At 44.2% G+C, this 16,888-nt stretch overlaps 1 protein-coding gene across 4 annotated transcripts in view; it reads left to right on the top strand.

Annotated features, from left to right (window-relative positions):
- The window catches only part of LOC133408737 (uncharacterized), a 52,453-nt gene that overhangs the window by 12,594 nt on the left and 22,971 nt on the right, over positions 1 to 16,888 (top strand). For 3 of the 4 annotated variants that reach the window (XR_009769318.1, XM_061687915.1, XM_061687916.1), the window contains exons 2-3: positions 5,644 to 5,757; positions 6,151 to 6,213. Coding sequence is in view for 3 of the 4 variants with exons in the window: in XM_061687915.1 (XP_061543899.1) it covers positions 5,644 to 5,757; positions 6,151 to 6,213 (177 nt within the window). In the remaining variant the exon portion in view is untranslated. The remainder of the gene's footprint in view (positions 1 to 5,643; positions 5,758 to 6,150; positions 6,214 to 16,888) is intronic. The other variant, XM_061687917.1, reaches the window with a different exon arrangement.

The raw sequence follows: 16,888 nt of genomic DNA, 5'->3' as shown, positions 1-16,888 counted from the left end.
ATTCATGTTATCTATCCATCCCATCCATTTTCTGAGCCGCTTATCCTCACAAGGGTCACGGGAGTGCCTATCCCAGCTATCTTCAGGCAGGAGGCAGGGTACACCCTGAACCGGTTGCCAGCCAATCGCAGGGCAAACATATAAACAAACAACCATTCGCACTCACATTCAAACCTACAGGCAATTTAGAGTCTTCAATCAACCTACCATGCATGTTTTTGGGATGTGGGAGGAAACCAGAGAGCCCGGAGAAAACCCACGCAGCCACGGGGGGAACATGCAAACTCCACACAGGCGGGGCTGGGGATGGAACCCCAGTCCTCAGAACTGTGAGGCTGACGCTCTAACCAGTCGTCCACCATGCCGCTCATGTTATCTATTTAAATACAAAACAACAAACAAATACCACTGATGTTTTGATTTCTCGTGGTGATAATATTAAAGTTTGTTTATTTCAGATTCAGTGTTTAAGCAAAATTTAAGTTTGTTGTCATGATAAACTGTAACGTTACATTACATAATGCTTCCTACAGAAGGGAAACATGCACATCGCAGTGATTTTTAATTAAATATTGAGTTTGGCCCGCGATGTTGTCCCAATGTTTTATTTTGGCCCACTGTGAATTTGAGTTTGCCAACCCTGCTGTATATTGTCTTACTTCAGGTAATCTTCATTCCTCTCCTTTCCAGTGCAGGCCTCCACCTTTCTATGTTTCTCCACCTGCTCCTTGCTTTCACTGCAGATCACAAGGTCATCTGTGAACATCATGGTCCCTGTGGATTCCAGTCTAACCTCGTCTGTCAGCTTATCCAGTACAACTGCAAAGAGGGAGGGCCTCAAGGCTTCTTTATACTCGCACGGACCGCAGTGATGTCACTGCGGCAGTCCCTCGCGGAGTTTGCCTTTATACTCGAGCGCAACCCACGCGTGCTGTTTTGAAAGTGTGCTGCAGTTCTCCTCCAAGTCGGGGGTGTCGCTACGGCTGGTATTGGATAGTACACCACAGGGTGGAGTTTCCTCGGCCTTTCCTTTCAGTAACAAGGAACAAAACAACAACAATGGCGACCGCGACATAACAAATGGACCTAGGATGACCAGATGATATGTTTAATTATGCTGCCCTGATGCAGTCCCACCTCCACCTTAAACTCCTCTGTCACACCTACAGCACACCTCACTGCTGGTCAACCACTCTGGCCTCTTCTACTCTTCTTTCTCTCCCATTTTCCTTATTCATCAACACCTCAAAGTATTCTTTCCATCTATCCAGCACACTACTGGCACTGGTCAACACATTCCAATCTCTATCCCTAACCACCCAAACCTGCTGCACATCACTGTCACATCTCCATGTATTCTTGTCTCATCTCCTCGGTCCTCTCAGTGTCCCACTTCTTCTTAGCTAACCTCTTTCCTTGTATGATTTCCTGTACTTCAAGGTTCCACCAGCAAGTCTCCTTCTCCCGTTTTCTACCAGAAGACACACACAGTATTCTCCTGCCTGTCTCTCTAATCATCTTGGCTGTAGTGGTCCAGTCTCATGAAAGCTCTTCCTGTCCACGAAGAGCCTGTCTCACCTCTTGAAAAGCCATACAAAACTCTTCCTTTCTCAGCTTCCACCACATGGTTCTCTGCTCTGACTTTGTCTTCCTCATCTTCCTCCCCACAACCAGAGTCATTTTACACACCGCCATCCTATGCTGTCTAGCCACACTCTCCCTTACCACTACCTTACAGTCAGTAACCTCCTTCAGATTACATCGTCTGGACAAGATGTAATTCACCTGCATGCTTCTACTTCCGTTCTTGTAGGTCGCCCTATGTTCCTGCTTCTTCTGGAAGAAAATGTTCACGATAGCCATTTCCATCCTTTTGGCAAAGTCTCCCACCATCTGTCCCTCCAAGTTCCTGTCCTGGATGGTGAACTTATCCCTCACTGTTTGGTTACATTATACATTATATGACACCCTCAATTTCAAGTTTCAGCCTTGTCATTTGATCTGTCAGTCTTTTCGCCTCCAAGACATTCTTAGTTAACTCTTCCTTTAAAATTACCCTGAATCCATTTCTCTTCCCATCTACACCATAGTAAATTAATTTTAATCCTGCCCCTAAGCTTCTAGCCTTATTGCCTTTCCACCTGCTCTCCGGGACGCCCAATATATTTAACTTTCTCCGAATCATCACGTCAACTAACTACCTAGCTTTTCCTGTCAGTCCCAACATTCAAAGTCCCCACATTCAGTTTTAGGCTCTGTGCTTTCCTCTTCACTTTCTGCCCAAGAATCGGTTTTCCACCTCTCCTTCGTCTTCGACCCACAGTAGCTGAATTTCCACCAGTGCCCTGTAGGTTAATGGCGCAGGAGACATCTCACATCTTTACACCGTAAGAGCTGAAAAATAAAACAAAACACGGTATCAGTGTATACAGAGTTACATTTAGCATTTAGCTTCATACAAGTTAGGCGTCATAATTTAAACAAATTATTCACAAACATAACTGAATAAACAGATGAACATAATTATTTACCTTGTTGCCCCTTTCAACTGGGCTATGTAGTTTTAAACCGTATATGCCGTCGTGAGTCATCCTTCCACTTGTACAAAACTTTATTGTTATGGGCAGCACGGTGGGCGACTGGTTAGAGCGTCTGCCTCACAGTTCTGAGGAGCGGGGTTCAATACCCGGCCCCGCCTGCGTGGGTTTTCTCCGGGCACTCCAGTTTCCTCCCACATCCCCAAACATGCATGGTAGGTTAATTCACAACTCTAAATTGCCCATAGGTGTGAATGTGTGTGCGGACGGTTGTTTGTTTGTATGTGCCCTGCGATTGGCTGGCAACCAGTTCAGGGTGTACCCCGCCTCCTGCCCGATGATAGCTGGGATACGCTCCAGCACACCCGCGACCCTAGTGAGGAGAAGCGGCTCAGAAAATGGATGGATGGATTGATGTATTGATATGTGCTGTTGAATTAACATGAAATCGTCCGTTACCCTGTTCTGTATGCCTTCAAAATAAAGCTTCCGCCCAACAGGAAGCGAGAAAATAGAAATTTCAAGATTATGGCAAACAGCAAAAAAAAAAGAAAAAAGGAAAGAGAATATTCCTTCCCTTATAATATATAATATATTTTTTAATATATAATATAATATATATGGCATCCTTTACACGCCATAATCATTACAATTGAATTGCAATGGCCACTTCAGTTTTGAAAATCAGATGATGGTTTGCGGAGAAAACCGATTTTTCTTTTTGTATCAGAAAAAAATTACCTTTTTGGGGACCGTTTTTGTTTTATATTGCCAACAGATAATCTAGGAAACAACAAAAAAAACACCTTCAAATTACAGTAAACCATTATAACTTCATTATCTCTTAACATAGCTCCACCTTTTTTGTCTGCAACTCAGGGAACCCCTACTCCAATTGGCTGACAAGTTTCAGTTAAAAATATCCGCCAATAAGCTTGTATAGGATTCTGAGGGGTTCTCTAAAATGATGTGTCAAAATTACTTTGACGTTTCAAATGGTGCCTTTTGGCCTAAAAACTTATGAAACATTTTGTGTGAAGAGCAGTGTGGGCAGTAGAATAGGTAATGCACTTGTGTAATAAATGCAATTATTGAATTGATTTCTTTAGGGGAGATATTAGAGGCGTTTGAAGTGTTCATCCCATGTTGTTTTAGTTTGTTTTTGTTTTTTTACAAAATTCTACAAGAAAATGGCAGCCTCTTGTCATGTTGCTAATTCAACATTGGTTTGTGAGTGCTTGATATGTGATGTTGCAGGCATTTGGTTATATTACAACTGTAACTGAACTGCTGCCACCTTTATTTCCTAAAAATATGCTGATTTGTGGGACCCAGTTGTCTTTGACTGGTGAAAAAAACAACAACAAAAATTATATTCAAGCAAGCAGGTGTTTTACAGGTTAACAACACATGATCACGCCAAAGGATAGTCTTACCAAGAGCTCTGAGAATGAATGTTGCTGTACTTTGCTTTGATTAATCTGTGCATAACTAATTAATTATTTTTTCATTCAGTCATTCATTCTCTTCCGCTCTATCCAGGATCAACTTAGAATTTTTATTGTCCGAAAAAGTTGGAAATCTCCATTTCGCTCTCGTAATTGTCGGCTGGCAGGTGGTAAAGGACAAGGTCCTCAATATGCAAAATGGCATCTCTGGCATTTCTCGAGCCACATGGTTTGATTGGGCAGGGAGAGCCTCGTTGTGCTATCATGGTGGTCGTAAACTCAGAGTTGAGCTTAGGGCTGGTGTGTTGACGAGCAATTTGGTACCAAAAATGTCCGCGTGTAGTTGTGACCTGGTAGTGAGGTGTAGCTTCTCCTCTACACCGCGACCCATCCTTCATGAGCTTCAGGCCACAGATCCAATCCGCAACATCTCAAATGAACGGCTTACTGGGACACAAGTAATGAATGTCTTTTGTGAGGATGCACAGATGCAAATTTGGCGCTAGATACAGATCAGAATTGCTATCATGATAGGCGACCACTGCGGGAGTATGGAATCAGTCGTAAATGTCGTCCTGCCGGATGCCAACCGTAATTACGTTTAAGCGATAGATGTTTTGAGAGTCGATAATTGGGAGAGTAACAAGGAAGGCTATTTCTCGGAAGTCAGGGTTCACATACAAAATGGTGGAATCCCCGAGAGAAAAAGCCAAGTGGGCTTGGACAGTATTGATGGGGCTTGCTAGAGCTTTAGAAAAGATGCTTTCGACAAATTTCGTGTGCATGCATGCATGTTCATGACAATAAAAGGTGATTCTTCTTCTTCTTCATTGTTCAGTTGTCTCTGGAGGGGAAAAAAATTGCATAGCATGTCATTCATCAATGTGGTAACAATTTGTGTGGGAGCGTAATCCTTTTGGACCACCGACAGCCGTTCGCTTATGCTCTGTCTAGTTTGTTTCATTATGACGCTGTGAGTATTGAGGACCAGGATAGTGCCTTTGACTGTCTCGTCTAAGGGTACTGGAGGTTAGCGGTTTGTCTTTCCATGCTGCATTGGATGGTAGGAATTTCAGCTTGGAGTTCCCCAATCTGTTTTTTAACGGTGTTTAAGCTAATGCTGTTAACCGTGGCGGTTCATATGCTGAATAATGTGCCAAGGGATGCGGCAGCCATGAGTAGGGCCCCTACAAAACGTTTTGAGCGTCTGGGGATTCCGCTGAGGTCAGCCTGAATGACGACAAATTTCAAATATTTTTGGAGCATGTGTGTAGTGTCGAAGCTGGCGGGTGGATCGCGTTGTGGGACCAAGTAGCTCCGGCATAACCAGTCATGCACCGTGCTGCCTGAATGATTGTTATTTTCATTAAAAATATCTAAACATTTTCAACATATTCGATTTATTCTTGTGATTTAGATTACATTTAGACCACATTTTATTACCAATTTAGACAGAAATTTCCATAGGGTTCACATTATTTTCCCTCACACTGTAATTAATTACATACTGTATAATTAAAGGTAATTTAAGCAAATTTGTGATTTCAGAAGCATACCTTGTGTTATAGTAATGGTATAATAGGCTAAGAAGAATGTACAGAATCATATTTTGATAGGCTTCTGGTATTCAACTTACAATTTGTCTTTTCCTCCTCTAGGCTTGGCATCTGTGCTTGTTTCTCATACTATACTTCCACCTGGCATTGGGTGGTGTACCTGGTCCATGCCGACACTCTGTAACACAGGAGCACCTTCGGAGCCTCAATCGCCTGGTGAGAATTATTGTGCAATATGACCTGGCAAAACCTTCAATAGGCTAATCTGAGACATTATGCTGTTTTGAAATATTATTGTTTTGTGCAGAGTACATGAACACGTTACTCCAACGTTTCATATTTAATCACCAAAAAACACCATTGTGTTCATTGGTGCTTACAAAGCAGGGCATATACTGTAACCTTGTTGATAGTGATGACCCATAACTAGATTTAAACCAGACCAAGCTATTAGCAGGTTGTTTTACAAACAGTTTTTCCATGACAATGCAGCGTAGCAAACAATAACACGAACTGGAAATGCATCTTCTAAATTTATTATGATATCTGTGAAATTATAAGAAGATTGTATATTTAAAAGAACACTAACACCCTCTTATCCTTTTATAGATTGACAATCAGTTGGACCACAGATGTTTTATATTTTATCAGTTTACTGAGCATTTGAATTTGGTAAGTGGAAATTATTTTAACCTTTTCTGAGTTTTGGGCAATTCCCATTAATTTCAATACCAAATTAGGTGAGATCATGTTTTTGAAAATTTGTCATAATTATTACCATTTTTATACAGTGATGACACAATATCCAATAATGTTTAGTAAATTGAGATTGTTGGGTTTTCACTCCGGCACAAGAAAAACGATTTTAAGCAAAGCTATAAAATGAGTTAAAGCTATCAGGCAAAATCTTTGGAGAGTACCACTTCTTCTTTACTTTTCGGCTTGTCCCGTTAGAGGTTCGCCACAGTGTTTCATCCTTTTCCATGTAAGCCTATCTCTTACATGCTCCTCTCTAACACCAACTGCGCTCATGTCTTCCTTCACGACATCCATCAATCCTTCTCTTTGGTCTTCCTCTCGCTCTCTTGCCTGGCAGCTCCATCCTCGTCATCGTTCTACCAATATACTCACTATGGCTCCTCTGGACGTGTCCAGACCATCAAAGTCAGCTCTCTCTAACTTTGTCGCTAAAACATCTAACCTTGACCATCCCTCTGATGACCTCATTTCTAATCCTATCCAACCTGGTCACTCGTAGACAGAACCTCAACATCTTCATTGCCGCCACGTCCAGCTCTGCTTCCTGTTGTCTCTTCATTGCCACTGTCTCTAATCCATAGTACATCATGGCTGGCCTCACCCCTGTCTTATACACTTTGCCCTTCATCCTAGCAGAGACTCTGTCTTCTGTTACATAGCACACCTGACACCTTCCTCCACCAGTTCCAACCTGCTTGAACTCATTACTTCACTTCCTGACCACACTTCCTTACCACACTCACCATTGCTCTGGACTGTTGACCCAAAGTATTTACAGGAAGGGGCTCAGGGCTGATCCCTGATGCAGTCCCACCTCCACCTTAAATTCCTCTGTCACACTTACACCACACCTCACCAATGTTTTGCACGTTTTACATGTCCTTTACGATTCTATCATACGTCACTGCCACTCCAGACTTGCGCATGCAGTACCACAGTTTCTCGCTGGGTACTCTGTGATAAGCTTTCTCTAGATCTCCAAAGACAAAATGGAGCGCCTTCTGAGCTTCTCTGTACTTTTCCATCAATATCGTTAAGGAAAATAATGCATCTGTGGCACTCTTTCTAGGCATGAAACCATACTGTTGCTCGCAAAATACTCACCTCTGTCCTGAGTCTAGCCTCCACTACTCTTTCCCATAACTTCATTGTGTGGCTCATCCACTTTATTCCTCTCTAGTTCCCACAGCTCTGCAAATCACCCTTGTTCTTAAAAATGGGCACCAGCCCACTTTTCCTCCATTCGTCAAGCATCTTCTCACCTGCTAAAATCCTGTTGAACAAGCAGGTCAAAAAGATGCTTCCATACCTCCACAGGTATGTCATCAGGACCAACTGCCTTCCCATTATTCATCCTCATTTGTGCCTTTCTAACTTCCCCCTTACAAATCATTGCCACCACACTTGCCTCTTCTACTCTTCCTTCTCCCTCAATTTCCTCATTCATCAGCTCCTCAAAGTATTCTTTCCATCTATCCAGCACACTCCTGCCTCCAGTCAACACATTTCCATCTCGATCCTTAATCGCCCTAACGTGGTGCACAGCCTTCCCATCTCTATCCCTCTGACTGGCCAACATATAGAGATCATTTTCTCCTTCTTTAGTGTCTGACCTGGCATACATGTCATCATATGCCTCTTGTTTGGCCTTTGCCTCCTCTACCTTTGCCCTACGCCGCATCTCAATGTCTTCCTTTCTCCTCTCTTCAGTCCTCTCAGTGTCCCACTTCTTCTTAGCTAACCTCTTTCCTTGTATGATTTCCTGTATGTTGAAGTTCCACCACCAATTCTCCTTCTCCCCTTTCCTACAAGAAGATATGCCAAATAATCTCCTGCCTGTCTCTCTAATCACCTTGGCTGTAGTGGTCCAGCTCCTCCTGTCCACCGAGAGCCTGTCTCATCTCTTCTCTAAAAGCTGCTCTACCTTTCTCAGCTTCCACCACAAGGTTCTCTGCTCTACCTTTGTCTTCTAAATCTTCCTCCCCACCATCAGAGTAATTTTACACACCACCATCCTATGCTTTCTAGCCACACTCTCCCCTCCCACTACCTAACAGTCAGTAATGTAATCCACCTGCGTGGTTCTACCTCCGCTCTTGTAGGTCACCCTATGTTCCTGCCTTTTCTGGAAGAAAGTGTTCACGACATCCATTTCCATCCTTTTTTGCGAAGTCTACAACCATCTGTCCCTCCAGTTTTTTTTCCTGGATGCCAAATTTACCCATCACTTCTTCATCACCCCTGTTTCCTTCACCAACATGTCCTTGACAATCTGCACCAATCACGACTCGCTCTCTCTCTCTGAGATGCTCAGAACTACTTTGTCTAGCTTCTTCCAGAATTTCTATTTCACCTCTATGTTACATCCTACCTGTGGGACATGGCCACTAATTGTAATATACATAACACCCTCAATTTCAAGTTACAGCCTCATCAATCTGATACTCTTTTCACCTCCAAGACATTCTTAACCAACTCTTCCTTTAAAATAACCCCGACTCCATTTCTCTTTGCATCTACACCATGGTAAAATTGTTTTAACCCTGCTCCTAAACTTCTAGCCTTACTGCCTTTCCACCGACTCTCCTGGACACTGGACAAACAACATATCAACCTTTCTTCGACTCATCATGTCAACAAACTCCCAAGATCTTCCTGTCATAGTCCCAACATTCAAAATCCCCACATTCAGTTCTAGGCTCTGTGCTTTCATCTTCTCTTTCTGCCTAAGAACCCGCTTTCCACCTCTCCTTCGTCTTCGACCCACAGTAGCTGAATTTCCACCGGCGACCTGCAGGTTAACGGTGCCGGTGGCGGACGTTGTTATCCCGGGCCACAACCAATCCGGTATGGATTTTTTTGGATGAACACTCATCAAACATTTGGCAAAGTTTTAAGTCGGATGCCATTCCTGACAAAGCCATCTGCATTTATCCGGCTTGGGACCGGCCTACAGTTTGTACTGGCTTCTGCCCCCCATAAGGCTGCATTTTTGGAAAGTACCACCATATGTCCAATTTGTATGATTTGTTAATGCTTAATTTCATGTTAGCTCACTCTAACAGACTGCTAAGACTGTTGGCAACAGGTGGAAAAGTGGTGTAGACCACTTTATTTAAAAGACAGTTTTTCACTTTGATGGTTTTCACTCTAGGAAATTTGTGAGAGCACCCCAAGTGTAAACGGAAGTTTGAAGTGATGGAATTGGAAGTACTAGTGGAAGACAAACACAGTTAGAGTAAAGAAATATATCGTTTCGATAGGCGGCACGGTGGACGACTGGTTAGAGTGTCTGCCTCACAGTTCTGAGGACTGGGGTTCAATCCCCAGCGCCCCCTATGTGGAGTTTGCATGTTCTCCCTGTGCCTGTGTGGATTTTCTACGGGCACTCCGGTTTCCTCCCACATCCCAAAAATATGCATGGTAGGTTAATTGAAGTCTCTAAATTGCCCCTTGGTGTGAATGTAAGTGCGAATGGTTGTTTGTTTATGTGTGCCCTGCGATTGGCTGGCAACCAGTTCAGGGTGTACCCCGCCTCCTGCCCAATGATAGCTGGGATAGGCTCCGGCACTCCCACGACCCTTGTAAGGATAAGCGGCTCAGTAAATGGATGGATGGATGGATCGTTTTGATAGTTTGGGGATAACCAGCAACATCATAAAAGCCATCTTCTTTGATTTACCTCAACTTGAGAATCAGTCAGAGACATCTTTATTTGCCAAGTACATCAAAAACACACAAGGAATTTATCTCCGGTAGTTGGAGCTTCTCTAGTACAGACAACAGACAGCCATTTTGACAAAAAAATACTGCTGAGATAGAAAAACGTAAAGAAAACACGACAGAGAGTCACTGAGCAATGAAAGTTTACCCGTAATGTGGTAATACTGATACAATGACAATTGTGAAATGTCTCTCTTACTACTTACACTTATTCGCACTATCATATTTTCTCTTGTTATTTTTGGAGATATTTCTCAAAATGCTAAATATAATTAAAATGCATATACCGATACACTTAAGGCACCTCATTACTAGAGACAAATGTAAGGAATGAAACTTCTTGATCAACTGTCAAACTAATGGATACTAAAATAAAATGAGACAAAAGGAAAATGTTTCTTGTTCATTGAGTGAAATCACTGGATCAATCTCTTTCAAGTGGGGAAGCTGCACATTCAGTATTTGCAATAACTTGACAACTAGGTTTTAACATGGAAAACATACAGTAGATTCACATTTAAAGAAATGCCCAATTAATATTGTAATAACACAATAACACAATAATTGATATGTTACTAACATCTTTAAGCAAAGCAAACTAAATCAGCACAACATGCTCTTGTTTTTTTGTTTTTTTTTTGTGTTGTTCTTTCATGGTGACTTTTTCAGGGCATTGAATCAATCGCTTGTTCTGCTGATCTCTGAAGACATTTCGCCTTTCATCCGAGGAGGCTTCATCAGTTCATGGCCACAAGGCCACGGATGGTATCATTCTTTTATAATGCAAAAAAGGAGAGTCACAAGGCCATCTGGCCAAGAGGCCATTTGCAGTCCACAAGAGTCATTAGATAGAAAATCTGTCATTAATATTCCTTTTGTAAAGTAACAGTGGAAATGAATTACAGTCCAAGAGGCCGGGCTATTTGTTTGCGGCTGAATTATTGAGTTTCTTTGGAATGTACGAAAGGATGATGTTGTAAGTGGAAGATACTGTAGGTCAGTTTTCCCCAACCTTTTTTGCACTGCGGACCGATTTAAAGGAGGCATTTTGTCTCATAGACCAGCTGTCAGGGTGTGGCATATATATATGCACACAAATATATATATATATATATATATATATATATATATATATATATATATATATATATATGTATGTATGTATGCCCTAATCTGCGTGGCATTCATTCTTCATAGCAGTACAACAAAAAATGAGAATCACCGGGTTAATTATGGCTGCTTACGGACAACGGACTTGGTTATGCTAGACCAGAATAGGCTTACTCCTCCAAACATTTTAAGTCAAACCAAAGGACAATCTTTAGAAGTGCCAAGAAAGAAGAAAAAAAGACATAACGCACGAAATCTTATTTTTGGGACACTCAACGTGCGAACACCAAGGGACGATTCTCGATTAGAAGAGCTACAACATGAGCTAGAAGCCATCGAATGGGATATAATTGGACTTGGTGAAATACGTCGGAAAGATGAAGCTATGTTGATTCTCGATAATGCCCATCTAATTTTTTACAGAGGATCAGAAAGCGGACGCAAAGGTGGAGTTGGTTTCATTATTAATTAAAGTATCGCCAATTACGTTACCAGCATCAAAAGTGTTACCGATAGAATCGCCACCTGTACCATCTCTATTAGAAAGCGTTACTCGCTTCAATTGATACAAATATATACACCGACCATCAGCCACACGGACGATGAGGTGGAAGCATTTTACAAGGATTTAGCCTGTCTTTATAGTCAATCGAAGCACACATTTTGAATAGTCATTGGTGACTTTAACGCCAGGATTGGCCTTAACTCTGGCGAGAAATCAATTGGATCCTACGGAATGGGATCAAGAGACGAAAGAGGAGAACGCTTAATAGAATTTGCTGAACAAGGTGTTGTGTATTTTTAATTCGGACTTGAAAGAGAGACATTTTTATATTATAGCAGGATGCCTGCAGAAGTGTTTCCTGCTTCAGAGATCTCTCTTTCAACTTTCAGCTTCAAAGAGGGAAATTGCATTACTGAGACCAAATCCTTATTCGTAAATACCCCCTGCAGTTTACAGGACAATATGTCTCCTGGGTAAACAATTAACGGAGGCTGCTGGTGAAAACATCAAAGGTTAGGACTGCCATTTGATGTGTCAAATCCTGTCTCATTCATTACTTTGGGTTTCGGTTGATTCAATGACAAGAGGGCCACCTGAGGGACAAAAAGTGACACCAAGAGGAAGTAGTTGTACAATTCAAACCTTAGTGAACCAATCAGGCTCAAGGGTACCTACGAGTACACCCACAGATGCGAAACCTATTAGCTTGTGACCGAAATTTTCGGGCCGGGGGGCTGATTTGTTTTCTGATTTGTCTCATTCCCTCTCGTCGCCAGTTTGTTGTACCTTGTCGTCGCGTTCCAGCATTCATTGTTTCCACGTCACAGACTCACAGTAAGACTTGACCCTGTTCCGATTGTCGACCTCGCCTCTTTGCCTCATGTTTTTGGATACTGTTACCTTTCTTGGATTGCCTGCCTGTGTACCGACCTAAGCCCGAATATTAAACCTCTCTTTTTGGAAACTGTCCATTTGTTTTGGAGTCGTGCATTTTTGGGTCCTATCCTCTGTTCCGTTCATGACAGAAAGAACTGGCCATAACATGGACCCAGCAGACTCAGACCTGGTGCGCAAAGCCCTTCAAGCGCAGGGTCAACGCCTCTCAAAGCAGGATGAGCAGCTTGCTGCCCTCCACCTTCATCTAGAGGGACTGTCAAGGCATCAGGACAATATGATGAGACAGGTGGCCTCGCAGTTTGAACTTATGAAAATTATTCAAGAGAAGGAACCAGTTGGCACCACACCCGATACCGCCACGGTACCAACATTTCCATGTGAAGAAGTCACCATTCTGCCACCTGCCACCTCCGCTGCTGTCTGCCCACAGCTCTCTCGACCGGAGAGGTTCTCTGGAGATTCTGGGAACATTAAGCCGTTCATCACGCAGTGCGAACTCCACTTTGAGCTGCAGGCAGCTGCCTTCCCCAGCCCGCTCGCCATTTCCCCCCTGACTGGTCGTGCGGAGGCGTGGGCTACTGCTGAATGGAGCCGCAATTCCTCCGCGTGTCATTCATGGGCTTTTTTTTAAAAGACTATGGAGCAAATTTTTTAATTTTCCACACCAGTTCTTGAGGCAGCTCGCTCCCTTGTCACCTTACAACAAGCCAAGCGCAGGGTGTCAGATTACGCGATTGAGTTTCGCATTGTCAATGATGTCCTGTGTGACATGTTGAATGTTTATGTTTTTGTCTATTTGGGCCACATTTTGATATTCTCCCCGGATGAGGAGACTCACATTATTCATGTCCGCTCTGTATTGCAGCAGTTACTGCAGAATCAACTATATGTCAAGGCTCAGAAATGTGAGTTCCACAAGGCGTCAGTTTTTTTTCTGGGTTTCGTCCTGGCTCAAGGTGAAGTCAAAATGGACCCTTGCAAAGTCGATGCAGTTATTAATTGGCCTGCCCCCACGTCACGCAAAGATGTACAAAGGTTCTTAGGGTTCGCAAACTTCAACAGAAAATTCATCCGAAATTTCAGTTCTATAGCCTCTCCTTTGCATGATCTTACCTCGCCACACAAACCTTTTGTATGGAACCCGCTTTGTCAGGCAGCTTTTCAAAAAACTTAAATCGAGCTTTACCTCTGCTCCCATCCTTACTTTGCCAGATCTCAAACAGCAGTTTGTGGTTGAAGTCGATGCGTCTGATGCCGGAATAGGAGCAGTGCTCTCCCAGAAATCTCTCAAGGATGATAAATTACATCCTTGTGCTTTTCTCTCCAAAAAACTGATCCCAGCTGAGAAAAATTATGACATTGGTGACCGTGAACTGCTGGCAGTCAAGGTGGCTTTGAGAGAGTGGAGGCACTGGCTAGAGGGGGCACAGACTCCGTTTTTAGTATGGACAGATCACAAGAACCTCGAGTATATTAAAACTGCTAAAAGATTAAATGCTAGGCAGGCTAGATGGGCTCCGATGTCTCGCTTCACAGGAGCCGCGATCCTGGTCTCAGAAACTGGGTTTGGGTCGAATTCTCCCACAATTCCCTCCCCTCTGCATCCACTGGTCTATCACCTTTTCACATTGTGCATGGTTACCAACCATCTCTGTTTCCTGCCATAGCCCCAGAGTCCACAGTTCCAGCGGCATTGACCTTGGTGAGACGCTGCAGGAGGACCTGGGAGCGAGCCCGCCAGATGCTGCTGCGCCAGGGACGGTCCTACAAAGCCGCTGCTGACCGCCGGAGGACACCGGACCCCGAACTACAAAGTGGGTCAGTGAGTTTGGCTCTCGACCAAACATATTCCACTCCGGGTGGAGTCCTAGAAGCTCGCTCCCAGGTTCGTTGGGCCCTTCCCCATCACAATGATCATCAACCCTGTCACTGTGAAGCTGAGGCTCCCAAGGTCGATGCGGGTCCACCCTGCTTTTCACGTCAGCCTACTCAAGCCCCTCTGGTCCCGCCTTAGAGGCCCCCTCCTCCCCCCCGGTTTGTGGATGGGGGCCCTGTCTTCTCTGTGAAGCGGCTGTTGTCGTCTCGTCGGAGGGGGTTTCAATATCTGGTGGACTGGGAGGGCTATGCGCCTGAGGAACGTTCATGGGTGCCATCTGCGTTTATCATGGATGATTCGCTCATTCGGGACTTCCACGTTGCACATCCAGGGGCCCCGGGGCCGGCCGTTAAGGGGGGGGGGGGGGGTACTGTCATGGGTGTGTGTTCTGGGTTTTGTCTTCCCCGTTTCACACACACCTGCTCCTGTGAGCATCTTCACCACCTGTGCCTTGTTCACCCTAATTACCCATTGTATTTAACCTCGTGTCTCATTCCCTCTCGTCGCCAGTTCATTGTACCTTGTCATCGCGTTCCAGCATTCCTTGTTTCCATGTTACAGACTCACAGTAAGATTTGACCCTGTTCCGATTATCGACCTCGCCTCTTTGCCTCATGTTTTTGGATACTGTTGCCTTTCTTGGATTGCCTGCCTGTGTACCAACCTATGCCCGTATATTAAACCTCTCTTTTTGGAAACTGTCCATCTGTTTTGGAGTCGTGCATTTTTGGGTCCTATCCTTTGTTCCGTTCATGACAGAAAGAAACTTCAAAAGAGCAACCTCACCAAATTAAACTTAATTCAAGAAATAAGTTCCAAATCGGAAGAAACCAAGGTGGCAACGTCACGATGACGTCACCTAGAGTCTCGAAATGACCAAATGGCATTCAGTGAGAGGCTCGTGAGTTTAACACAAAGCGAACATGGCGACCGTCGTGGGTGCCACGAATGTGTTTTCTTTTTTTTTTTTTTCCACACACAAAGAGCTAGCACTCTAGCTCAGAGTTCGACTGACGTGTAACAGGATTCTTGGTATAGAACACGTTTCTTGTGACCAGTGACTTCCCAAACCTCCTATTTACACAGTGAAACTCAGAATAACATTCCCCAAACCACAACGGGCATGTAGCTAGTCCGGTTAGCAACTCCAGATCAGAGCGGGAAGAAGACGGGCACCGTGCGAACGCTCAGGATTCGTGACCCGTTCGCGATCCTCGAAGGCCTTTTCAACAGAACTTTACGTAGGGAATCTCCCCACAGTTCAAAGCATGCAGTGCATAAAACTGATATCCAAATAACATTTGCAATGCAACACACTAGTTTCACAAGGGCTAACCTTAGTTTCTCTCGTTAACAAGTGCTCGGACCTTGGTCGCTATGGTAAAGGAATGTGCTCACACATCGATAACATAGCCACAATCTCAGTTTTGTGGTTGGGTTAGGTCAAACTTCGTATCTCCTCACTCGGGGCCACCACTCTGTAGCGGTTATGGAATGAAATAAGAATTGTGCTTAATTTAGAAGAAAACAATGAGTTGGAAGCGGCGCCTGCGTCACTTCCGGGTTATCGTATTTTTAAATTACAACTTTATAGATCAAGATATTTGATATATATGAGGGACACCACGTCATAGTTTAACTTCAGGCGAAATGACGACAAACCTTTTTAATCAGTCTCTTATCGGAAGGTGGCTACATTTTAGAAACTGGATTTGTGATGATGAGCAGAATGGGGGTGTAGTCAATGCGTATAGTCTCGTTAATATAAACCCAAATATGCACTAATCCGTACTTTTAGTAGACCGCATTGTTGGACTTTGTGTCTGGAACACGTTTGAGGCAGGCGAGTCAGGCTTCCGAGTGTTCGGCCGGCCTGGTCCGCTCTCCCGCTGGGGACTCCATCGTTCTGCTGGGGGACTTCAATGTTCACGTGAGCAATGACAGTGAGACCTGGAAGGGCGTGATTAGGAGGAACGGCCCCCCCGATCAGAACCCGAGCGGTGTTCTGTTATTGGACTTCTGTGCTCATCACATATTGTCCATAACAAACACCATGTTCAAGCATAAGGGTGTCCACACGTGCACTTAGCACCAGGACACCCTCAGTCGCAGTTCGATGATCGACTTTGTGGTTGTGTCATCGGACTTGCGGCCGCATGTCTTGGACACTTGGGTAAAGAGAGAGGTGGAGCTGTCAACTGATCACCACCTGGTGGTGAGTTGGCTCCGATGGTGGGGGAAGATGCCGGTCCGACGTGGCAGGCCCAAACGTATTGTGAGGGTCTGCTGGGAACATCTGGCAGAATCCCCTGTCAGAAGGAGTTTCAACTCCCACCTCCAAGAGAACTTTGCTCATGTTCCGGGGGAGGCGGGGGACATCGAGTCTGAGTGAACCATGTTCCGCGCCTCCATTGCTGAGGCGGCCGACCGGAGCTGTGGCCGTAAGGTGGTTGGTGCCTGTCGTGGTGGCAATCCCC

This window comes from Phycodurus eques, chromosome 10 (genome assembly GCF_024500275.1).
Source record: "Phycodurus eques isolate BA_2022a chromosome 10, UOR_Pequ_1.1, whole genome shotgun sequence".
Lineage (NCBI taxonomy): Eukaryota > Metazoa > Chordata > Actinopteri > Syngnathiformes > Syngnathidae > Phycodurus > Phycodurus eques.
This window is presented reverse-complemented; position numbering and strand designations above follow the sequence as displayed.